Source organism: Mastomys coucha, unplaced genomic scaffold, assembly GCF_008632895.1.
Source record: "Mastomys coucha isolate ucsf_1 unplaced genomic scaffold, UCSF_Mcou_1 pScaffold8, whole genome shotgun sequence".
Classification (NCBI taxonomy): Eukaryota; Metazoa; Chordata; class Mammalia; order Rodentia; family Muridae; genus Mastomys; species Mastomys coucha.
In genome coordinates this window covers 52,325,266-52,350,916 of record NW_022196914.1, presented here as the reverse complement: position 1 = coordinate 52,350,916, position 25,651 = coordinate 52,325,266, and the positions used below count along the sequence as shown (strand labels likewise).

General features: G+C 42.4%; 1 protein-coding gene across 4 annotated transcripts in view; it reads left to right on the top strand.

Annotated features, from left to right (window-relative positions):
* The window catches only part of Rasgrf2 (Ras protein specific guanine nucleotide releasing factor 2), a 232,163-nt gene extending 206,918 nt beyond the window's left edge, over window positions 1-25,245 (top strand). For all 4 annotated transcript variants that reach the window (XM_031359985.1, XM_031359984.1, XM_031359983.1 and 1 more), the window contains exons 20-27: window positions 9,484-9,544; window positions 9,796-9,899; window positions 11,861-11,945; window positions 14,909-15,106; window positions 18,122-18,201; window positions 19,408-19,525; window positions 20,089-20,157; window positions 21,066-25,245. In XM_031359985.1, the coding sequence (XP_031215845.1) occupies window positions 9,484-9,544; window positions 9,796-9,899; window positions 11,861-11,945; window positions 14,909-15,106; window positions 18,122-18,201; window positions 19,408-19,525; window positions 20,089-20,157; window positions 21,066-21,158 (808 nt within the window). In that variant the 3' untranslated portion in view covers window positions 21,159-25,245. The remainder of the gene's footprint in view (window positions 1-9,483; window positions 9,545-9,795; window positions 9,900-11,860; window positions 11,946-14,908; window positions 15,107-18,121; window positions 18,202-19,407; window positions 19,526-20,088; window positions 20,158-21,065) is intronic.
* Window positions 25,246-25,651: the final 406 nt, after the last annotated feature.

Below are 25,651 nucleotides of genomic sequence, written 5' to 3'. Positions count from 1 at the left end.
ATCATTCAATTAGTTATACTGCTGATTGACCTGGTGGGAAGGATCCTTGTATATTCATCAAAACCCAAAGTCAGAAGTTAATAGGTGAAAAGCAAGCCTTGCTTCAGTGGGGACTAGGCCAGAGACCTCTATATCTGGAGAGAAACAGCTAATATGGTGGGGGGTAAAAACTTGCCCTATTCTTGTTATAAATAGCTCAGACATTAGAAATGTATGCGTATTCTAGTAAAATATTAACACAAGACATACATTTATGCCCATATTGCTGTCTTAGCATTTTATTGCTGTGAATAGACACCATTACCAAGGCAACTCATATAAGAGACAGCATTTATTTGGGGCTAGCTTACAGGTTCAGAGGTTCAGTCCATTATTGTCATGGAAGGAAGCATGGCAGCATCTAAGCAGACATGGTACAGAGAAGGAACTGAGAGTTCTACATCTTGATCTAAAGGCAGCCAGAAGGAGAGTCTCATTCTACATTGGGCAAAGCCTGGGCATAAGAGCCTTAAATCTTACCCCCACAGTGACACTCTTTCTCCAACAAGGCCACACCTATTCTAATAAGACCACACCTCCTAATAGTGCCAAGCATATTCAAACCACAACAATTGCATTATGATACTAAAGCAAAAAAAGTTGTGGCTGAAGAGATGGCTCAGCAGTTAAGACCCAAGTGTGAGTTCCAATTATTTTTTAGGTGGCCCACAAATACCCGCTATTCTAGATCCAGGTACCCAATAGGCTTTTCTGCGCGCGCGCGCGCACACACACACACACACACACACACACATACACCCCAAAACAAATATAGACATCATTAAAAATAGAAACAAATTTAGGAAAGCCAAGTTTCCTATGGCAAAGCATGCTGTGTTTTACTGACAAAAATTCATAATTATGATCCATTATCTGCTGCCCTGTTTGTGAAGAAAACCTTAGCCCAAGATTTACTTAAATGTCTAACATGGTGATTCATGCCTGTAACTCATGACTTGGGAATACAAAGCAAGATGCCATGAGTTCAAGGCCAACATGAGCTACATTGTGAGTTCCATGTTAGCCTGGGTCATCACTTGAGACCCTGTTTTTAAAAGACTAAAAAGACATTTCCGACCAATTGCCCATTCAATATAGAGATTTTTGAAGCCACCCAAAATGCCACAAAAATAAAAATAAGTGTAAATAGATTCCTAGAAGACTAATTGATGGACTCACGTCACAAAAACAGTGACCCTCCAACCTGAAAGTCCCCACTAGCTTAAACAAGTAGTCACCAATGTTGATAAGAAAACCAGAGTACTTACTGGAATGTTAAAGATCAGTGTGAAGATCATTGAATAGAAGCTAACCCATTTGTTGAGCATTTCTTTCTAAGGGAAAGAGTTCCTAGGTTTATGAAATAGTCTTTTCTTCTGTCTCAGACATCTTCCAGAAACCCAAACTCTAGGGTAAAGAGTAATCCACACATTGGAAGATGCATTTAATTGTGACTGAATTGTCTTTGGAAAATGTATTTTCTGTCACTGTGACAAAACACCATAACCAAGACACCTAATGGAAGAAGACATATGATTCAGCTTACAACTTCAGAGAGTTAGATAGAGTCCCTGATGGTCGAGCAAAGGCAGCAGGAATGGCTGAGAATTTACATCTTGATCTGCAGGCAGGAGGCAGAGAAGACACACTAGGAAATTATTTGAAACCTTGAAGCCTATTCCCAATGACACATCTCCACAAGGCCACTCCTCCTAGTCCTTCTCAGACAACCACCCACTGGTGAACAAGTATTTAAGCATATGAGCTTGGGGCCATTCTCATTCCAACCACTGAGAAAGTCATCTTGAGGTTATAGTTTGCTCACCTTAGGCTGCATACCGTACAATGCATCTTTCTTCCTGCTTCACTGCTGACAGGAGGGGTGTCACTGGTGTAATCTACAAGAGGGGAAGAAGGTACAGAGAAAGGAGTTGGGATTTATTGATTATGGGGAACCTTGAAGATTGGTCTTCCAGCCTGTGTAGACACTTTTCCTGGTGCCATGCATGGAGAGAGCACAGCTGGTGTGTAATCCCAAGCAAGTTTGTTTCTTTCACCTTCTTTTCCTCATCCATATACTGGAAAAAATCATGGTGAGCTAGAAGAAACTGTTTTAGATGCCTAGTGCTTTCTTTAGCTGGTGCCTGACTCATGACAGGCACATAGTAAGTCATCCTGGTTGATTTGGTATTTTTAACGACTTTGATGTTGCCATCAATTCTTAAAACAACATAACTGTAAAGCATTAATTGTTTCTTTTTTATTAATTATTTTATTTATTTGCATTTTAAATGTTGTCCCCCTTCCAGGTCTCCCTTCTACAAACCCCTCGCCCCATCCTCCCTTTGCCTCTAAGAGGATGCTCCCCCAACCACCCACTTCCACCTCACCCCTCTAGCATCCCCCTTCTCTGGGGCGTCAAGCCTCCACAGGAACAAGTGCATCCCCTCCCACTGATATCGGATAAAACAATCCTCTGCTACATCTGTAGCAGGAGCCACAGACCAGCCCATGTATCCTCTTTGGTTGGTGGTTTAGTTCCTGGAAGTTCTGAGGTGCCTGGTTAGTTGATACTGCCATTCTTCCTATGGGGTTGCAATCTGCTTCACCTCCTTCAGTCCTTCCCCTAACTCTTTCATTGGGGTCCCCAAGCTCAGTCCAATAGTTGGCTGTGAGTATCTGCATCTGTCTTAGTCAGGTGCTGATAGAGCTTCAGAGGACAGCCATGCCAGGCTCTTGTCTGCAAGCACATCTTGGCATCAGCAATAGTGTTGGGGTTTGGAGTCTGTGGATGGATCCCTAGGTGGGGCGGTCTCTGGGTGGCTTTTCCTTCTATCTCTGCTCCAATTTTTGTTCCTGCATGTATTTTTTAGACAGGAACAATTATGGGTTAAAATTTTGAAATAGGTGGGTGATCTCATCCCTCAACTGGGGGCCATGTCTATCTACTGGAGGTGGTCTCTTCAGGTTCTATCTCTCTGTTGTTGGTTATTTCAGCTACTATCACCCCCACTGGGTCCTGGGAGCCTCTTGCATCCCTGGTATCTGAGACTTTGTAGTGATGCCCCTACTCTCTAGCCACCCCCCCACACACATGCTGCATATTTCTATCTCTCTCCTGGCCCTCTAGGCTTCTCTCCTGCCTCCCCCATACCTATTCCTGCTTCCCCTTTTTATCTCTCCTCTCCCCTTTTCCATCCAGATCCCCACTCCCTCTGCCTCCCATGATTATTTTGTTGCCCACTCTAAGGGAAAATGAAGCATCCACATTTTGGCCTTCCTTCTTGTTAAGCTTCATATAAGTTGTATCATGTGTATTCTGAGCTTTTGGGCTAATATCCATTTATTACTGAGTACATACCATGTATGTCCTTTTGGGTCTGAGTTACCTCACTCAGGATGATATTTTCTATTTCCATCCATTTGCCTGCAAAATTCGTGAAGTCCTCATCTTTAATAGCTGAATAATAGTCTGTGGTGTGAATGTACCACATTTTCTGTATCCATTCTTCTGTTAAGGGTTATCTGGGTTGTTTCCAATTTCTGGCTATTATAAATAAGGCTGCTATGAACATAGTGGAGCATGTGTACTTGTGATATGGTAGAGCACCTTTTGGGTATATGCCCAAGAGTGGTATAGTTGGGTCTACAGGTAGAACTATTCCCAGTTTTTTGAGGAACCGCCAGGTCAGATTGATTTCCAAAGTGGTTGTACCAGCTTGCTATCCCACCAGCAATGGAGGAGGGTTCCTCTTTTTCTACATCTTCACCAGCATCTGCTATTGCTTAAGTTTTTGATCCTAGCCATTCTGATTGGTGTGAGATGGAATCTCAGGGTTATTTTGATTTGCGTTTACCTCATGACTAAGGATGTTGAACATTTCTTTAGGAGCTTCTCAGCCATTCGATATTCCTCAGTTGAGAATTATCTGTTTAGCTCTGTTCCCCACTTTTTAATTGGGTTATTTGGTTTTCTGGCATCTTAACTTCTTGCATTCTTTGTATATTTTGGATATTAGCCCTCTATCAGAAATAGGATTAGTAAAGACCTTTTTCCAATCTATAGGTTGCCATTTTATCCTATTGACAGTGTCCTTTGCCTTCAGTTTCATGAGGCCCCATTTGTCAATTGTTTATTTTAGAGCCTTGAGCCATTAATGATCTGTTCAGGAAATTTGCCCCTGTGCCAACGTGTTTTAGGCTATTTCCCACTTTCTTTTCTATTAGATTCAGTATATCTGGTTTTATGTGGAGGTCCTTGAGCCACTTGGACTTGAGCTTTGTATAAGGAAATAAGAATGGGTCAATTTGCATTCTTCTACATGCAGGCTGCCAGTTAGACCAGCACCATTTATTGAAGATGCTTTCTTTTTCCACTGTATGGTTTTGGCTTCTTTACCAAAGATCAAGTGACCATAGGTGTATAGTTTTATTTCTGGGTCTTCAATTCTATTCCATTGATCGACCTGTCTGTCTCTGTACCAATACCATACATTTTCTATCACTATTGCTCTGTAGTACAGCTTGAGGTCAGGGATGATGATTCCCCAGAAGTTTTTTTATTGTTGCTGATTGTTTTTGCTTCATTGTGTCCTGGGGTTTTTGTTATTGTTGCTGTTGTTATTCCACATGAAGTTGAGAATTGCTTTTCTATCTCTGTGAAGAATTGTGTTGGAATTTTGATGGAGATTGCATTGAATCTGTAGGTTGTTTTGCTAGATGGCTATTTTTACTATGTTAATCCTACCAATCTGTGAGCATGGGAGACCTTTCTGTCTTTTGAGGTCTTCCTCAATTTCTTTCTTGAAGGACTTGAAGTTCTTGTCATAAAGATTTTTTCACTTGCATGGTTAGAATTACACCAAGATAGTTTATATTATTTGTGACTATTGTGAAAGGTGTTGTTTCTCTAATTTCTTTCTCAGCCCATTTATCCTTTGAGTAGAGGATGGCTACTGATTTGGTTTAGTTAATTTTATATCCAGATACTCTGCTGAAGTTGTTTATCAGGTGTAGAGTTCTCCGGTAGAATTTTTGGGGTTGCTTATGTATACTATCATATAACCTGCAAATAGTGATGTCTTGATTTCTTCCTTTCCAATTTGTATCCCTTTGACCTGCTTTTGTTGCCTAATTGCTCTGGCTAGAACTTCAAGTACTATATTAATTAAATAGGGAAAGAGTGGGCAGCCCTTCTTGTCCCTAATTTTAGTAGGATTGCTTCAAGTTTCTCTCCATGTAATTCCATGTAGGCTGCTGGTTTACTATACATTGCTTTTATCGCATTTAGATATCTGCCTTGAATTCCTGTTCTCTCCAAGACTTTTAACACAATGGGGTGTTATATTTTTTTCAAAGGCTTTTTCAGCATCTACAAGATTGGAATTATTAATCATAGGCATTATTTCTTTTTGTTCAAGAGCTTTTAGGTGTGCTGTTAAGTTACTAGTATGAGATCTCTCCTTTTTCAAAAATATAAGCACTTACTTATTGTTATTAAGTTGCCCCTTAGAAATGCCTTCATTGTGTCCCATAAGCTTGGATTTGATGTGTACTAATCTTCATTCACTTCTAGAAAGTCTTTCATTTCTTTCTTAACTTCTGTCTTTACCTATTTTTCATTCAATACTGAGCTGATCAGTTTTCATAAGTCTGTTTTTTCTGTTGTTGATACCCAGTTTTAATCAGATAGGATGCAGGGTGTTATTTCAGTTTCCTTGTATCTGTTGACCCTTGTTTTCTGTCTAAGTATGTGGTCAATTTTGGAGAAAGTTCCATGAGCTACTGAAGAAGGTATATTATTTTATGTTTGGGTGACATGTTATGTAAATAGCTATTAGGTCCATTTGGCAAACATCATTTAGCTCTGCATTTCTCTGTTTAGTTTTTGTGTGGATGACTTGTCTATTGGCAAGCATCAGGTATTGAGTAGTCATCCACTATCATTGTGTGAGAGGCAATATGTTATTTAAACTTTAGAGGTATTTCTTTTACAAACTTAGGGCTCACACATGTTTGTTGCAGTCAAGGACTGCAGTGTCTTCTTGGTGGGTGTTTCCTTTGATGAGTATGTACTGCCCACTCCTATTTCTTTTGACTAGTTTTGGTTTGAGGTCTATTTTGTCAGTTATTAAAATAATTATACTGACTTGCTTCTTGGATCCATTTTCTTGGAATATCTTTTTCTAGTTATGGCATGTCTATCCTTACTGTGAAGGTGTGGGGTTTTTGTTTGTCTGTTTGTTTGCTTTTGATGCAGCAAAAGGATAAATTCTGAATTCTGTTTTCACATCCATTCTGTTACTATGTGTCTTTTTATTGGGGAATTGAGATGACTGATATTAAGAGATATCAATGACAAGTGTGTGTTGATGCTTTTTGTTTTATGGTTGTTGCTGTTTTGGTGGTGGTGGTGGTGGTGGTGGTGGTGGTGGTGGTGGTGGTGGTGTATGTGTGTGTGTGGGGGGGTGGGGTGCATGCACATGTGTGTCTGCCTCCCTTCTTTTGATTTGCTTGTTTGGCATTATTTAATCCTTATGGTTTCTTGGATGTGGTTAATCTTTTTAGGTTGGAGTTTTCCTTCTAGTACAGTGGTTCTCAACCTTCCTTAATGCTGTGACCCTTTAAATTAGTTCCTCTTATTGTGGTGATCCCCAACCACAAAACTAGTGTTGTTGTTATGTCAAAGCTGCAATTTTGTACTGTTGTGAATTGTAATGCAAATATGTGATCAGTAGAATACCTGTGGAAAGGCTGTTTGATCCCCAAAAGGGTTTTGGCCCACAGGTTGACAACCACTGCCCTAGTGCTTTCTGTAGGGCTGGATTTGTAGATAAATGCTGTTTTTGATTTTTACTATGGATGTCTTTATCTATCATGATTGAAAGTTTTGCTGGGTATAGTAGTCTGAGCCGACATCTCTGGCCTCTTAGAGTTTATAGAACATCTGTTCAAGACCTTATGACTTTTCTTTGACTGAAGAATCCATTCCTTCTATAGTGTCTTCAATGGCTAATATTCTTTCTACATCTCTTGTATTCTGTTAGTGAGGCTTGCCTCTAAGGCTCTTGCTTACTTTCCTATGTTTTTGTTTTCTTTTTTATTTCCATATTGCTCTCAGTTTGGATTTTCTTTATTGATTCTATTTTACTTTCATGTCTTGGACTGTTTTAATTATTTTCTTCTACTGTTGGTTTGTATTTTCATAGTTTTATTTAAGGGATTTATTCAGTTCCTCTTTAAGGCCCTCAGTCATATTCAGAGAGGCTATTCTGAGTTCTTTGTTTTGTGTTTCATCCGTGATGAAATACTCATGACTTACTGTGGTAGGGTTGCTGGACTCTAGTGGAGACATATTGTCCTGACTGTTATTGATTATGTTTTTACCCTGGCATCTGGGCATCTGGGTTTGGGAAAATTATAATTCTAGGTTCTGATACCTAGACTTGTCTTTGTTGGATGGGTATTATGTTGCTTGGTTTCTGTTGTCCTCTCTGGTTCTTAGGAGGGTGTAGTAGCTGTGTGTAGGGAATTGTTTTGTGATTCTGATAGGTGTGGGCACTGGAATTTCCAGGTAAAAGGTGATTCTAAGTATTGGCAGCTGATACTTGGGAATGTGATGGGGCTAGGTAGAGAGCCCGAGGTGGTTCACATGGTGGAGAGAAGCAGGGTCCTCCACCAGGATCTGCTTAGTCCCCTGGGAATGCAGGCAGAGTGAGAAGAGACCACAGCAGGTTGTCTGCTACAGAGCTGATGGTGAAATTGGGGAATATGGGATATGGGATATGGGAGCGGTGAGTGTGAGGATCTGAAACTCACCCACCTGCTTTGCTGGCCTACTTGTTTCTCTGGCAGGCTTTGCTAGTGGGTTCCCAGGGAATGCCTGCTGGACTGGGGCAGGAAGTGGGTAGGATAACAGGATGGGTGATGGGTGAAGTGATGGGGGAAGGTTAGAGGGGGAGAACTGTGTGATCCACTGGAGATGGGGCAGAGAAGGAAGGGAGGCTGCAGTAGGTGCTCTGCTGCAGAGCTGAGAGTAGGCCTAGGGTGGGTTTGGAAGGGTGCAATAGGTGAAGATCTCCAGTTAAACCTACCTGCTTCCCTGGCTAGAGTCATTAACAATTTCTACAGTTTTAATTCTCCTGCCCAGAAGTAAGCAAACAAAAAAAGCCAACTTTAGCTCCTCTTCCCCTAACCCCACCCTCATGACTAGTTACATGTTTTGGAACTGATTAAATATTTTAATGCTTAGTGTGTGCTTCATTTTCAAAAACTTAGAATGGTCGGCCCAGATAACAAAGTTTGAAATGAAATTTCCTCTCACTTTAATTCACTTGGACTCAGAATTTCTGTAGAATATAAAACATCTTCCTTCTTTGAAAATGGTGTCTTGGGTATTAATAAACTCTTATATCATTCATTAAAAACTAAAAGATAACCTTTCGAAAGCTGAGGAACACTGGGTTTGAGATACACCCTCGAAAAGGAAAATGATTGCCTGCCTGCACCTGCTCTATGCTCTTCCAGATTTTGCCCACAATCTGGGAAGAGGGTGTACTGAGGAGGCTAGAGGAGCCATGTAGGAATGGGCTAGAGGAACATGAGTGGATGCTTACAGATGGGATATTACCAGAGAATGAGCCCTGCCCCAGATGGATCTCCTGGGAGCAGCACCCTAGCAATCCTCAGGTTCACTGTAACAGTGGTTGTTTTAGTGACAACTTTGGATTCCATATAATGAGCTGGTCCCTTCCTTCTAAACCATCAGTCCCGCATGTCACGTGTGATTTTCTGGTCAGCTTGTGAGTAGCACAGCAATCGATTGTTCCTCACAGCTCCAGATACCTAAACCCTCATCATTTTTAGCCAAGGAAAGAAGAGCCTTGTGTTGTGTGGCCCTCCCTTCTCCTCAGAAGCTGTTGGCCACTAGCTAGAGAACAAAGGGGGCAGGGAAGAAACAGGGTTTAGACTGCCGTGGGTGTAGCAGAAAGACTTCCAGAGACTGCTACAGTAAGACAAATCTACTTATATCCCAGGGATAGGGGCTACAAGGACTTTATTAAGGGGTATAGGTGGGAAGGGCTTATTGTCCATAACATCCCGAGGGTGGAAAGGGAAGGGTGGGGTTATTGGTTATAATATAGCATCTAATTATCCTGTGGTCTGGAAGTCAGAGAAAGACTTATATACTGAGTTATGCTGTCTTTAGGGAGCTCTGTAGAAGGTCACTTCTCAGACAAGGCCAGCCTCCAGTGTTCAGGGACACTCTCCAGACAAAGTCACTCTCCAGACAAAGACAGGCAGAAAAGCCCTGCTGAGATAGGGAGCACTCCATTTTTGGCCATGCTTGCAACCTTAATAGCAGGGTTTCCCAATAGAGCTATGGCTTTCTGGCATATCCATTTTCTCTTATTCATAGAGAATGTTTTATATATTTCCTTACAGGGCTCTTTCACAAGATGATCAAGATGACATCCACCTAAAATTAGAGGATATAATTCAAATGGTAAGTTTAACCACAGTATCCTTGAAGTGAGCAAACTCATGTAACTAACTTCATAGCTGTTCATGTGTCTGTCTATGAAGCTGTGTAAGTACATCCTAAGTCAAACCTGAACCCAGCAGTTGTTTGGAAATATTAATATTGGCTTTCATAGTTTCGAGTTTTCTGCCTTTCTTCCTTCAGGGATAGACTGTAGGGAAGGTCTTTATGATCCGTAGATGTCCTGTGATTCACTGCTTCATCATCTCTTGCAGACAGACTGTCCAAAGGCTGAGTGCTTTGAGACGTTGTCAGCCATGGAGCTGGCTGAGCAGATCACTCTCCTGGACCACATTGTTTTCAGAAGCATCCCCTATGAGTAAGTGCCCTGTCTCCTAGCAGAAAGTAGCTGGCCAGAAAGCTGCCATTCTCTCTAAGGCAGACAGGTATACACGAGCACTCAGCCATGCTCAGAGGTGGGAGTCTCCATCTCAATGCGCTTTAGCACACATGGATTCTCTTGGTCTCAGTTCACATTGGGTGTGTTGACTTAGAGACACTTGAGATGGTCCTTCTTTCTGTTTCTTCTGTATGTAATAAGCTTACCATAGAATGTGAATTTCTCTGTACTTTTCTGTTTTCGAATTACAGAAACATCACAACACTTTCAAAGGCAGTTCTTAACACTGAATATGGCTACATCCACATGGGAATCTTATAGGGAATATATTCTCAGACAAACTTTTCCTGTGAAATTCTGAATTTAGTGGTTTGGTTATGGTTCAGAAAATTGTCTTTTCATGAGAACCCCAAACAGTTTGGAGGGTTCCAAAGCTTCACTCCGAGAAGCAGCGACCCAAGGTGATGCTGTAATGTCTACTACAGGTCTTCACCTACCTCAGTAAATTAGTATGTTCTGCTCCATGGCTGCCCTGCCTCTTCATTTTCTACTGTACACAAAATGTGTGTTTGTGTGTGTGTGGGGGGGGGTTCTTTAAGCCTCCAGCAATCACACTGACTTGAAAGACCAATAAATAGATCTTTGTTTAGACAAATGACAACTATTAACACACATTATCCATGATAACTGGTAACTACATGTAAGATAATGAACTGGCTGGGGAAGACCCAGGAATGGGCTCCTTGTTATACATAGGACAACCCTGATGATGGAAGGATGATGTCAGAGCTGATGGGAGAGACAGATGTATAGTAATGTCAGAAAAGCATGAGGGAAGAGACTAAGAATACTCATGCATTTTGTCTTCTCTTCTTCTGGCTTCCCAGCATCTGTAGACCTACTCCTGAACATGGGAGCAGAGTTGAGATAGGAATCTGGCCCATTGACCATTGAAATGAACCCAGTGACATCCTGAAGGCTTAGGTTAGGAAACACAATATCCCTTTCACCACTCTCCACTCTCAGCACCACTCTCACCTCACCCCAGAGCTTTGAAGGAGGGCTCTTGTCTTCTCTACGAGAGGAGAACAAGCTAAGAGAGAACTTGATGGTGGCTCTAGCTCTGGTCTCTTCCTAGGACTCCCATTTCCCCCTGTGCTCTGTGTATGCCTGAAACATCTACCAGTTATTTCCAGCTGTAGAATAGTGTCCACATTTCTATGTATACCTGCAACACAGGTTCCAAGAGCAGAATCAACAGCAGTAAGAAACAATGAAACTTTTATGAGGACCCAGTCAACATTTCTACATTAGAAATGTAGTAAAGTGGTTTCCTTCCACATTGCTTTCTAAACGCCAACACAAGATAATTCCCTCGTGCCCTATCTCCATTGTCCCATGAGTAGTAAGATCTAGTGACCTGTTCATGAATGAAAGACTGCACATGGAGGCCATCAGAAGCCTAGCCCCTATCAAGATCAGCTCCCCAATCTTGGAAACTGCTCTCTTTCAGAGGAAACCAGAGCACAGTGGAGGGAAGGATTCTGTTCTGATTAATCTTTTTGGTCACAATAGATCTTTGGGAATCTTGGCAGATGCATTTAGAAAATTAACCCAGAGGAAACAGCCTCCTTGACTGCTGAGTTAGCATTTAACTGTATTTCTCTTATGTTGGCTACATTCTCTAACTTCAGGGAAGCCTTTAATTGAGACAAAGTTCCAAACACTGGAGATTGAAAAACCCTTTTTTATTTTGGTACTAAGTGGGTGGACTGCTAGACATGTACAAATTATTTGGAGATGGCCAGTGAAAATGGGGAGAGAAATAATAGTCCATGAACATTAACTTAAATGTGCCATCTAATCTGCACAACTATTCAAGGTCCAGCCAACATTTCTTACAAACCTCACTGGTTTTGTGTATTGTTCTGAACTTTCAGAGAGTTCCTTGGGCAGGGCTGGATGAAGCTGGACAAGAACGAAAGGACGCCTTACATCATGAAAACCAGCCAGCACTTCAATGAGGTGAGTAACAGGAGAGTGAGTGCTGCGGGTGTAGGAAACTCTAGGAGAGTGAGTGTAGCTCAGTGGAGGGGCACTTGTCTAAGCATACGCAAAACCCTGGATTTGATCCCCAGAAACAGAAATAAATCAACTCTGTCACACTGTTTAAACAGAGCTGATTGAATAGTAATGACAAGCTTAAATATCCTCACATTCTCAAAGGGATGGAATAATTTCCAGTCATGAGAGGCCTGGTTTTGATGGTTCCCAGGTCTGGTGAAAATTCATTCGTGTGTAAGATGTTGTTATTATTTTTATCACAATCACTACAAACTCATACACTGACTAACTGAATGAGTAGTGTACTGACCCCTGGTGGTGGCAATGAGATTGCATCAGTGTAACTTCCCAAGTTAAGGCTGACCTTGGGAGGGCTACCACGCATAAACTCACTAATGCACTGGTAGCCACGCCCATCTCCAGCCATAAGATGAGGAGTCTATTTCATACCTAGTTCTTCATTGGTTCTGTTGAAGCAGACTTTGTCTTGTGAGAGAATAAGTAACAGCGGAGGATGCGGCGTTGGGCTATCCAGGCAAAGGGAAGCTTCCTGTCTAGTTTCAGTGCAGTATAGTATGTATATGATCAAAGGAACTGCATCGGTAAGTTAGCAGGTCATCTAAAACTAAGGTACCCAAAACAGCAGTATAGATTCCCAAGACAAAGCCCCGCACAGGGTCCACTCAGAATACACATAGAGCACTCTTACTGAAGATTCATCTCCAGCCTCCAGACCCAGACATCTCCCATTCTAGGACAGCCACAGTCCTGTGCTCTAGACCCAGTAATCCTGTTGAGCCTGGTTCTGGGGCTTCTTATGTGAGTGGTGGCATCGCCATGCCTTCATCCAGACATGGAATCTACAAGTTGCCTGTGCCTCCTTCCTGTCCTTGCTCACCACTGTCTCAGCAGGAAAACAAAGGTGCAAAGGGAGAAGCGACAGAGCAGAGGACCTGATAGCAGATGAAGAAACAGGGGCCTCTGGAGACAAGGATGACAGATCAGCAGGGCTCCTAGGTGCTCCATTGAACAGCTAAACAGCTCAACAGCTGAGGCTGTATCCTAAGGGTGAGAGGAAACCACAGAGAGATTTTTGTCAGGGAGTGTCGTAATTAGATCGTCACTCCAGAGCGGTCACGCCTATGACACTTCATGCAGCGGGGTGTCAAGGTGGTAAGATGGTTTGACTGGCTGTCCAGTGAACTCCCTCCTCCAGCAGGTGCAGGTTCAGGTGCAGGTGCAGATACAAGTGCAGGTGAAGTTAGTTGCAGGTGCAGGTGCAGTTAGTTGCAGGTGCGGGTGCAGGTGCAGGTACAGGTGCAGGTGCACTTAGTTGCAGGTGCAGGTGCTGGGGCAGGTGCAGTTAGTTGCAGGTACATACTGTCATGCCCAGCTGCTTACAAGGATGCAAACTCAGCCCCCACACTTGCACAGCAGGTGTTTTATCCACTGAGCCCACTCCCCAGCCTCAGAACAGACCTAGCTTGGCATTTCACTGTATGCTATTTATTTGCTCACATATTTCCCTCTACTCTCATCCCTCATAGCTGGACTCAGAGCATCTTAAAGCCAGCTTTCTGTTACTATATTGTATTAGTCAGTTTTCTGTTATTAGAATGAAATACCTAAGATGATGGCCTTATAAAGAGAAATGGTTATTGGCAGAGAAAACCACTCAGGTCAGACTGAAAGCAAAAGAGAACAGGAAGGGTCATAGTTGCCACAATCCCCTTTCACCACGTGGCTCCTTGTTAGGTCTGACACTGCACCTTCCAATAGTGGCCACCTAGGGACCAATCCATTGACACATGGTTGATAAGAGACATTCAACATCCAAACATTACGAGTCAGAAACATGGGTTTCTTTATCTTCCTGTTCCTAGCACATAAGACAAATGTGTCCTAGCCCACTTCCTGAATAATTATTAGAATAGAATCCTTTATTATGAAATTACTGATTTATAACAAAAACTGATTTACAAATTAATAATTTGTTATAAAAATGTTAATAACAATTAACAAATTATTGATTAACAACATCACCTTCTGCCAATAAACTGGATTCTGTGTCATTCTCCACATTAAATCTGAACAAGTGATTAGCCCTAATAGGTGCTTTAATGACTTTCTACACAACACTCAGAGGCACTGTAAGAACATATGTATCTTCAAACAGTTGGGGAGCCCATCAGATTTAGTGTGTGAGTACAAGCTCACACACACACAAACACACACACCCATGCTGTGCCCCCTTTCGTAATGATTATACTCTGCCCTTTCCATTCTGCCAACATTGAGCTACTCCAAGTGGCGTTGGTTAATAGAATTAGAGCTCTTAACTTTGGAGTCTGTCTGGTTCTTGCCAGTGAAATTTCACAAGCAGAAAGTGTGCTTTCTTTCTCTACACGAAGCGATGGTCTAGTTTGAGAGCTGACCTGTTTAGAATTCAGACTCATGGGAACTCGTGGTTTTTTCATTTTCTGTGATAACTGAGGTTTCCTGGAATATGTCATCTAGGCACAGTTCGGGGCAAGGGAATATGGTTCCTCAAAGAGTGGCACTGTGGTCTGCAATATGTCCTTTCCTCAGTACTTGGCTCATTGCACTTTATTCCCTTCTTAACAAAGACTCCTAAGATACAATTACTCATAAAATGAGATATTCCCTCCAACTTCCCTCCAACAAGCTGGATTTCCAAGGGTCCCTGCCTTTGTTCTCAGGAAGAACAGGTGTGAGTGGTTTGCTGTTATTGTTGTCACGGTAGATTCCGGTCTCTCTGGAAAGATGGTATCTAAAGATGGACTGAGGGCTTTGTACCATTTAACAGCCCGCTTTCCTTGTGTGTTCACAGGCCACTTGGCCACTTACGTAAATGTATTATTTTGGCTCTTAGACAGCCTATCTGGTCTGTTTGATTGTCTTAGATGAGTAACCTGGTGGCCTCCCAGATAATGAATTACGCTGACGTCAGCTCCCGTGCCAACGCCATTGAGAAGTGGGTAGCAGTGGCAGACATTTGCCGATGTCTACACAACTACAATGGTGTGCTGGAGATCACCTCGGCCTTGAACAGAAGTGCCATCTACAGGCTGAAGAAAACCTGGGCCAAGGTGTCCAAGCAGGTGAGCATCAGTGTGTGATGACACACCTTGCTGCTGACAGGAGGGGAGAGAGGGAGAAAGCCTCGATGAATAGTGCTAATTAGGAAATCATTAGCGAAATGAGCAGTGCAGTTGCCAAAGGAAGGTGCCAATGGATAATTAACCTGCTCTCACTGCTTAATTAATCCCCCTCCGGTGTGTCTCCAAAACACTCATTAAAACATTTGGGGGACAATCTCAAACAATATGGTTGTCAGTCACAGCTTGTTTCCTGAAATTTTTCTGGAGCAAAAGCAAGCCCAGAAGTGCCCAGTGAATTCTGCCATCCCAAGACTCCTCCAAAGCCTTCATCCCCAGAGACCTGGATGTTCAACCTTTCCTCTGTCATTCTGGGAACAGCTTTAAATTTTTGCCTTGGTGACTTAAGCGTACAGACATATGACTGCTGCCTTTCTTCAATTAGATTTTGCTTACCTCTGTTATTGACTCAGACCATTTTAACAATCAAGCCATACTAATCTCTTCCCCTCTAGCCTTTTCCCTGGGTACTGGTAAGGCTTGGAGAGGGCTTCTAGTTGGCTATCTGGAAGACTTGATCTGGACTTCTAGAAGACAGTCTCCACCTCTGGCCCTAGTCCTTCACAGGTTGTTCATCAGGTGCAGTCTGTCATGAATTGCTTGTTCTGTGATATGCAAAGTCCATGACTGTTCCATGGGAGTTGGGCTAGCCTTGTCTTGTCCACTCCTATTGGCTCTGCTAATGTTTTAAGCTTCGGGTATATCTCACCTCTACTATGAGCTACTCTGCCCTTGGTGATCCTGTGTGTCGTGTGAACTCTTCATTATTGAATTACTACATCGGTCCCCACAAAGAGTCTTTGAAGAATCTCCCAGGCTCCTCCATACTGCTCCAATGCCTGTTGGGAGGATATCATCATGCACTCTTACCCTGACCTTTGGCAGCACGTTGCTATACCCATTGATGCACCCCCTGGAATTGGAGAGTGGTATCCCACAATGCTTGTGTCTTAGGGCTAGACCAAATGACCATGAATGTATTCTGCTGCTGCTGTTTCTTCCAGGCTTTGGTACTATTACCCCTTGAGGGCATAAGGCCCTTTTAGACGAGCTCCTATCTTCACTTATCTCACTGATTTCTTCTCTCTAGAGTAGTAGTTGTTTTAAAGTTCTCCAGGTTGCAAGAAACTAGGCCCTCACAGGCTCCATCCACTTTACTCCTTTGTGAGAAGGCAATGTGGAGAATCTGAACTTAGATCCTTAGACATCTATGGCCAACAAAGCCTGAAACAACAGATGAAACCATATATTTTAAAAAATAGTGTTTTCTCTCTCTCTCCCCCTCTCTCTCCCCTCTCCCTTTCTCTCCCCCTCTCTCTCTTCTCTCTCTCTCTCTGTCTCTGTCTCTCTCCCCCTCTCTCTCCCCTCTCTCTGTCTCTCTCCCCCTCTCTCTCCCCTTTCTCTGTCTCTCTGTCTCTCTCTCTGTCTCTCTCTCCCCTATATCTCTCCCCTCTCTCTGTCTCTTTCTCTCTCTCTCCCCTATCCCTCCCTCCTTCCCTCTGTGTATGTGTATATAAAGAAGAGTAAAAACTTCATTTAAGCCAACATTTAAGCAACAACAGTCATGCGAATGATGTACAGACTCCTCTCATAATACAGACCTCTTCTCTCCACAGAAGCTTGACACATGAATGTACACAGTATCCCAATCAGGAAATAAATGAGCAATTGTTTTGATGAACTGGTTGAAATTGGTGTGTTGTGCCAAGGTCTTCTTCAACCATTAAGGAAATTCTGGGCCCTCTCTATAACTGACTTCAGTGGCAGTCTTGATTTTGAGAGGAAACATGCAATGTAATGATAACTATGGAAGAGAGATGCTCTTAGCTCATGTCAAAATTATTGTTGCAAGTTTTGTGGTGATGACTGAAATGATACCAAATTTCAGTCAGTGTGTGAGTCACTGGCTGTGATTGTTGGATTGTTCACTGGAGTGGTAGTGTCCACAGCATTGTACCTTACTCCAGTCACAGTCAGTAGGGTTTGGTCACAGAGGTGCCTGCCTACAAAAAATTTGGTAACACCGTCTTCCGCACTTCAAGTCTGAGATCAGTCTGCAAGATGCCTGGAAGGCCTGTGGAACTCTCTAGATCTGTGATTGAGGGGGAGGTTATACTTCTGAAGCTTCACTGGACCACAGCCAGTTTCAGATCAGGAAAGAGGCACTTCTGATACCTCAGAAATTTGGATGGGGATGACCATGTCTTGGATTGTTCTAGAAGTTGATCTACCCCAAGACAAGGTTACACAATCTTCAACCCAGGCATGCCAAGTGCTTCTCATAGTTAACTATGGAGGATCAGAGCCCACGAAGATTCCTGTGTGTATGGCCCACCGGCAGTAAGTCCTCACCCTATCCCTCAGCACCACACTGCCATTCTCTCGTGTCTATGGAAGAAACTCCAACAGCCATGTTAGGTCTTCATAAAGCATAGAAATAAACTTCCCTCGCAAATTGATGAGCATGATCACTAAAGAAAAGATTTAGAATGGAAGATAGTGTTTAGTCTACATCAAAGCAGGCAAATAAAGTTTTTCATGGTTTGGAGATTCATACTGAAAAGATTCACTATGGCCTAGGCATGTAGCTCAGAGGTAGAGTATCTGTCCAGAATATGCAAGGTCCTGGATCAGATGCTCAGCACTTCAATAGATGAATGAAATTGATCCTGAAATTCCTCTTAGGAAAACTCCCCTTCAATATATTCATTCACCATGTGCTTAAGTTCTTAAGTTTTCTTTGCATTGTAATATTCCCCTTCTTTACAGTTTTCCTCATTCTGTGCCAAAAGCATGGATATAGGCACTTCTGTGTGTCCCTTTCCATCTTCTTTTAAGCATTAGATGGCATCACCACCTGTCACTGAAGAAAGGAGCCAACAGGGTGCCCTGTAACAGCTCGCTTTCATCAAATTACAGTGTTTTCTTGACAGACTGAATATTTTCTTTCCTTTCTAGACAAAAGCTCTAATGGACAAACTTCAGAAGACTGTCTCATCTGAAGGAAGATTTAAAAACCTCAGAGAGACTCTCAAAAAGTATGTCTATCTTAATCATGATTCACAATCCAAGAATATGATCACGTAATTCATATGTCATTCAAATATTGACCGGCTCCCTTCATTTCTGGGAGAAGGAGGAAGCAGCACCCATCGTTGTTGTGTTTGGAGATTTTTGCTTTTCACTTGGAATTCTGTGCATATAACAAACATCTATGGAAGTAACATGGTGTGTATGGATACTGTATGCCTAGTGAGCATATTACAGGTGTCCCACCTGTCCCAGTGTGTAAGGATATCATGGATATAGTAAGAATCTTTTGGAAATACCATGGTGTGTAAGGGTACTGTATATATAGTGAGCATCTTACAATACTGAGAATATAGTAAGTATATTAGAAATGTATGGAGTATATTCAGATAGGAAAATATGACCATAGCTCAAATCTCTCTTAATATAAATTTGTTAATTTAGTATTTCTTAATCTAAACATAATAATCTACTAGGATGTTTTTTATCTAAATAGTCAAAAAGCAGTTAGTTACTATTATTTATTTTTGGCCTTTTATATGTAGATCATTCTCTATATGCACATGCACAGACATACACATGCACACACACACACACACACACACACACACACACACACACACACACGAGGAGGGAGATAGTAAGGTCTCTATTTGCTTGCAAATGGTGTTCTTGTGGTTTAAGACGTGAGCTTGGCTTCCTCTGGGAGAGCATTAGTCTTGTGCCCCACTACTGAAGATGAATGATAATCGTAGATCCATTGCTATTACATCAGAAACAGCAATGAGAGCCTCGCAAGTACTTGTTAAATGTCTACATGCTGCATGTTAGGTCTCCACATGCCTTTCTTTAGCTTCACAGCAAACTTCGGAGACTAGTTTTTCTGTCTTTATTACAGGTGAGAAAAGTATAGACCAGGAGTGTCCTGCTCAGTATCCCTGAGCAACTGGTCAAGTGGAATTCAGATTCTGTTCCCTCTGCACCAGAAGCCATATCCTTAGGCTTGGGCCTCACTGGAAAAACCAAGTAGATCCACTTTGCCCAAACAGGAGTCTCCCTTCATCGCTTCAGTGTGTAGCTATGATGGATATTAAGTCCGCATCTTCTAAAACATTTCCGTACTAGCTAAACAGAAAATCTGTTTCACTGTAGTGAACAGTTCTAACTGTGTGTAGGTGGGGGGAAAATAAAAGCCACTCTTCCTTGTCTTGCAGCTGTAACCCCCCAGCCGTCCCTTACCTTGGGATGTACTTGACAGACCTGGCATTCATTGAAGAAGGAACACCAAACTTTACTGAAGAAGGCCTTGTCAATTTCTCCAAAATGCGAATGGTAGGTGGCCATTTTGTGATTGGCCTGTGTCAGTGATTTCTTGGCTTAGTGAGAAGAAGCTAGGTAATAAGGCAGTGTTAGCTTCTACATCTTAAGGTAGGAGTAAGGGTGGACACAACTTTTGTTAACCAGTTAAAGAGATTTTTTTTTTGGTAGCCACTTCTGCTTGCCATCTGGGTCCAGCCTGTTAGGAATAAAGGTACAGAGATGGTTCTATAACACTGACCAGTATATAGATGGCAAGTATGAGTCTCCTTGCTAGACACCCATGTTCTAAACACCAAGCTAGAGGCTAGAAATCCATGAGAAGCAGCACCTAGAGCTTCTCCCTGCCCCCAGCTGAAGGCCATTCTGAGGCCACCCAGCATCAGCCAACCTGGTGATTATGAGTTCAAGAATATCTTCTTGTTTGCTTTTCCCTTGGCTCCTTGAAGGGAAAGGAAGTGATCAAGCAAGGTTCCTCCTACCCCATAGACGACAGGACTTGGGGATACCATCCTGGGAGAAGGTACTCTGAGACAGAGGGGTACTTCTGAATTGCTTTCTCATATTTTTGCCATTAGATATCACACATCATTCGAGAGATACGCCAGTTCCAGCAGACCGCTTACCGCATAGACCAGCAGCCAAAGGTAACACTGTGTGTGAGTGAAAACTTACAAAGACAGACATAGAAATCAGTGGACGATAAAACTACACAGATGAGCAAAATAGCAAAAGCTGCTTTGTGGTAAGGACCTAAAGCAGGAATGACCAGCAAGTCTGACTGAGAAAAAGCATCAACTCATCCACTTTAATTCATCAAGCCTATGTATATTTCTTGGGATCTGACCCTCTTCCTTATGTTGCTGGTACTTCCATCCAATTTCAGCCTCTCTGGATTATAAAATTCATTTTATAAATAGACAGAGTTTTATAAAATAAAATAAAAATTAAATAGCAGCTTGCTTCAGTTTCTTCCTTGAAACTGGTGCCTTGGCTCCTCTCAATGATGGACTATACAGTATAAGGTGAAATAAACCCTCTCTTCTCAACGTTGCTTTTGGTCATGGTGTTTCCATAGCAACAGAAATCAGCATAGAACAGTTAATTATGTTTTTGTCAGAACTATACTTACATGGGTTGTGAACATTATACTTCAACAAGAAGAAATGTTTTCATAGAAATACTTCTCATCCTTACGTCTTCATTTCCAGTGCCATTTCATTTCCTTATCCCTGGTATCTGTCCCATGCACACATGAACAGCAGGAAGTAAGCTAACAGGATTTCACCTTGTTAAGTAAAATTAATACTCTAAGTATGTATAATGTATATAAATGCACGGTAACACATCTGAGATCATATATGCTCTCAAGGATACTGACTGGGACCAGAGGTTAGGAAAGGACTACTTTTATAATAATAATATGTTCATTGATTTTTGTTTTACAGAAATGTCTCAGGAAAAATGTTGAGTTGTGTCAGATGGATTCAGAAAATTGATCTTCTGGTAGAAGCATCAACTAAGGTCTCTGTCTCTCTCTTTCTCCTTTCTTCAGGTCATACAATACCTGCTTGACAAAGCCCTTGTCATAGATGAAGATACACTCTACGAGCTGTCACTCAAAATTGAACCTCGACTCCCTGCTTGAAGATCCGGCCTTGTCCCCGAAACCATTGGAAGTCCATAGAAAGTGGGTCACACATGGCACAGGGGGATCCAGAGGGACAACACCTGCCTTCTTTCACCATCAAAGATGGAACTGGACTGTAAATCAGTCTCCAGCAAGAGTGAAACCCAGCTCCATAGACCAAAAACAGATACTCCAGGCTTGGGTGGGAAAATGTAAACTTTGAAGCTTAGGGAAGCTGATGAAACAATTTGAATATGGGATATACTATAGAGATGCTGGTAACAATTGTAATGAAGTGGAATGAAGGTAAACCTCCCCTGTCCCGCATTCTGTTAGAACTCAGGGACAAGGTCCCACAGAGAAGACCTGAAATGTGTCTTTGTCACTCTGCTAGACTGGGCACACCTCTACCAGTCCTCTAGGATGTAATCTCATCTGTTACAGTTCCTTTATGCCAAGCATCATGGCCAGGCTGAAGCTTCATTTCTAGGCCCAGCACAAAAGCAGTTTCAGTGCACAGCATGTGCATTGTTCTCAGTGTGTTTCCGAAGCCTGGGAGGAGTGGTGTGCTCTGAAAGCGGCCTATTTTAGCCTTTAGGCAATGAGACAGGAAATGAAATATTAAAAACCAAGTGTATTTGTGGGTAGCATTTCCTTAATTATAAGTATCCAGTGTCCCATACACTCAGTGGGGGGCTACATTGTGAGATTGGCTGCCCCCTTAGAGAACCAAGTGTGGAGGTTTCAGTAAGGTGTATGCCCGTGTCAGTCACCTGACCAAACTGTGGAATGTGCTGTGAGGAGAAATGATTTTTACTAAGGGGAAACGTAGGCCTAAAAGTCATCTTTGCTGGTTTCACTGTTTCTCTAGAAACCTTTTCTGATGCACACAAACCTATTTGGGCTCATTGTGAGCATTTTGGGGGAGCTTTCTCTGGAGAGCCCACACTTGCATAGGCTTTGGTAGACAGTCCTTTCTCCTGTCTCAGCCATCTTTGTTAAAAATGGTTTGGAGATCATTCTGCATAAGAATACTGTAAGTGCATGGATAATGGCCTGAGTACACCACAGCTCTTAAGGCAGAAAGCCAAATTCGGGGGTTGCCTTGCACCCCAAGCCTGGAAAAGTGGCCTCGGTCTCCTCGCAATGGTCTGTTGTTAAAGGGATGGGGCTCTCCTTGATTACCCCCATCTCCTAGCTTCAGGGAGACCACTGCTTTAAAAGAAGGCAGCAATGGCAAAGGGGGTATTATTATCTGGGCCTAGCATGCCTGGCATTTTCTCTTAGAGGCATGATGCTCATTGAGGCTGACAATGAAGATTGACCTGCCTGGCTATGTCCCCTCTTCCCTTGCATTCTGATTATGTGATAGAGCAAACAAGTAGCTAGTGCTTTCCACTCGCTGGCTCCAGAGCTAGCATTGATAATGTACCATAGAACTAGCAAAGGTACATTTCCTGCATAGTAATGGTCATCCTTGTATATAACAGCATAGAGAAATATTAACTGAGAAAAAATATTTATATTCTATGAATTCCACTCCAAGTCTTTTCGCTGGCTCATATTAGCCAACAGTGTAGCACTAAGTCCCACAGGGACACGTATGGATGCTTTCTCCGTTTTGTTTATTTATTTCCTGAGTTGCTTGTTTGTTCTCTTCAGTTTCAAATAAGATATTGTTGCATCGTGATGCATGATGAAAACACGGGATGTTGGATGTGCATACCTTGTGACTTGTTTCTTGGTGTTCAGAGACCAAACAAGAGCTTACAGAGAAAGAGTAAAGGTTAGCATTCTTGCAAGGACCACAGCATACCAATTTCACGAAAAACACTACTAGGAAAGGAGTACCTGCATAGACTCCAACCCTACCCTGCCCTTCCTCCACCCCATCCCTGACCTTCAGAGGATGGCTCTGTGTGCACTTTGCTTGGGAGTTTGGGCTTCTATTTCTTCAATGTTGTATTCAGAGGCCAATACAACCATTCTTAGGGGGAAAAAAACAGGTAAAAAAGTAATTTCTAATGCACCTGTTGAAATGCAGCTTTTCGCTGGGCAGTGGGTGGCACACACCTTTAATCCCAGCACTTGGGAGGCAGAGCCAGGCAGATTTCTGAGTTAGAGGCCAGCCTGGTCTACAGAATGAGTTCCAGGACAGCTGGGGTACACAGAGAAACCCTGTCCCAAAGAAACCAAAAAGAAAAAAGAAAAAAAAGAAGAAGAAAGAAATGCAGCTTTTCTATGGGGCTCGTTCCCAGAAGAATGTTGGGAGCTCCCCCAGTGGTCATTTGTGGGTACTGCCATTGCTTTACTCTGTTTTCATCTTGTTAGAGCTAAAGAGACCCATATCATATGTGGGTTAGCCAGGGCAGGAATGCACATTTAGAAACAAAACACCTCAGCTTGCTCACGTTTAAAATTCACCAGAGCAATTTGTGGTTTCTCTTGTGATTGTTGGAAGTCCTTGTCCTTTGAAGCTTTCTGTGTATGTGTGGGATGCAATGCATGCACTCCAGTCCGTGTCTGTCAACACCCTCCTTTAGGAGATGCACTTTAAGAGCACCTGGGAGACCAGCTTCTAAAGATAAAGGAGTGAACACCGTGGACCGCAAAATTAACAGGAAATCAACCTGTTTTCATGCTTTCAAACAACACATCACCTTGCTAGTCATTGGCGTGGCTATGAGGACCTTGGGGATGGGATGCCTAAGACATCTCTCCTCTTGCTACAGAAACTAATCTCTTACTGAAGTCTGCTATCATATGTGACAGTCTCAGGCTTGAAGTATAATGCTGTCAGTTTTCTTTATCAATTTAACAGAGGAATTTAAAGAGGGGATTTTAAACTGCTGTGGAGATATTAGAGTGTCCCTAACACAAAGTCTCCTTTGCTGTCTGTTTGTGCATCTCAAAGTACTGCATATAAACATGAAACTCATGAATGCCTGGATCATCTGAAAGAGAAAACTCCACTGTGAGCCATTTAATGTGACAATGGACCTTCCCCTTTCTTTCATGTTAGGTGAGACGAAATGGTGGGCCAGCAGATGTTGCATCTTACCTAAAGAATAATGCAACTCATCGCTCATTCCTAAATCTGTCAGCTTTCACATTAAAACAACAAAAAAAAGATTTTACTTGGCTTTTCTTTTCAACTTTAAATTCATCCCCCATGAAAACGTCTCTTGTTTTAAGTATGTTTCTTTGAAATTTAAACTGCAAGTGTTATCATTCTTACTATGGTTGAAATGGCATACGAGATAATATACTATAAAATGTTTTTAGCCAGGCTCATGTCCACAGCTGGAGGAGATTCATGAACAGAATTTATTTCCATTTCTGTGAGAAATAAGACTGTAAGTCTAGTGACCACTGCATGATTCCTGGAAATAAGACTCTAGTCGGTGGAAGGTAACAGTCACCCTTTCAGGGGCCACTGCTATCCTAAAGCAGGACAGAACAGACATAGAGAGGGGCCTTTTGTTGTAGGTGCAGACATGTGAGCAATCTAGCAGGGTTTCTATTTCCACTGACGTTAAGATGGCTATTGATTGACTGTCCTTGATCCGGTCTGCTCGACATAAACACTCATCCTATTTCACAGTGTTGTACTGCTGTCTCTGCACATTTCAGTTTGAACCGGAAAGTTGGTGGTGAAGCAGCACTGGACCGGACATGAGTCTCAGTCCAGCTCTGCACTGTCCACCGAAAAGCATAGGCCAGTGTTTACACCTCCTAGTCTCGCTTTTCTCATCTGCAAAATAGGATTAATCATAATTCCTGTGCTGTCTACCTCACTAGGCTGTTCTGAGGACCAAAGGGGTCAGAATGTAAACTTTAAAGTGCTGTACAGTTGTGAGGTAACTGATTACCATTCTCAGCTCTCTTTTGCAGAGGAATTAGATGTACTTTTTATTTGTATGTATGTGTGTGCTTGTATGTGTGAACACGTGATAGTCAGTGAAACACATTGTTTGTGTCTGGCTACTTTGTGCATCTGCTGTCATTTGTCACTCTAAGGAGGGATTTGTGTTGTGGCTAAGCACTTGCCAAGTGAGGTGTAGGTTATGCCAACATGCAAATTAAACTTCGTCTTTCTTCAGTACTCAAAAGTCTCATGGTTTCTTCATTTATATCCTTTCCCACTGTTGACAATGTCCTTCACGTCCATCGCTCCTTTACATATACATTCTTTTACTTCTACAGTTCAAGTACAAAGAACATCTAGAAGAACTCATTTTGCAGACTAAATTACTAAGCAGAGAATTGGAGGATAGGATTCTCCAAAAATATGTAAAGGATCAGCTTGTCCGGTCAGTTTCTGATTCTTAAATCTGTTCCTGTCACATGCCAAGTCGATGTCTGACTGCAGCTGCCAGACACAGAGAACCCACCCTGCCCAGGCAGCTCATGTCGTGTAAAGATGACCTCAAGCTCCCAAGGCCTCAAAGATGTCCAGTTACTACCAGCTCTGACACTCAGGAACTTCCTGAGCCATCTCATGTTTCATC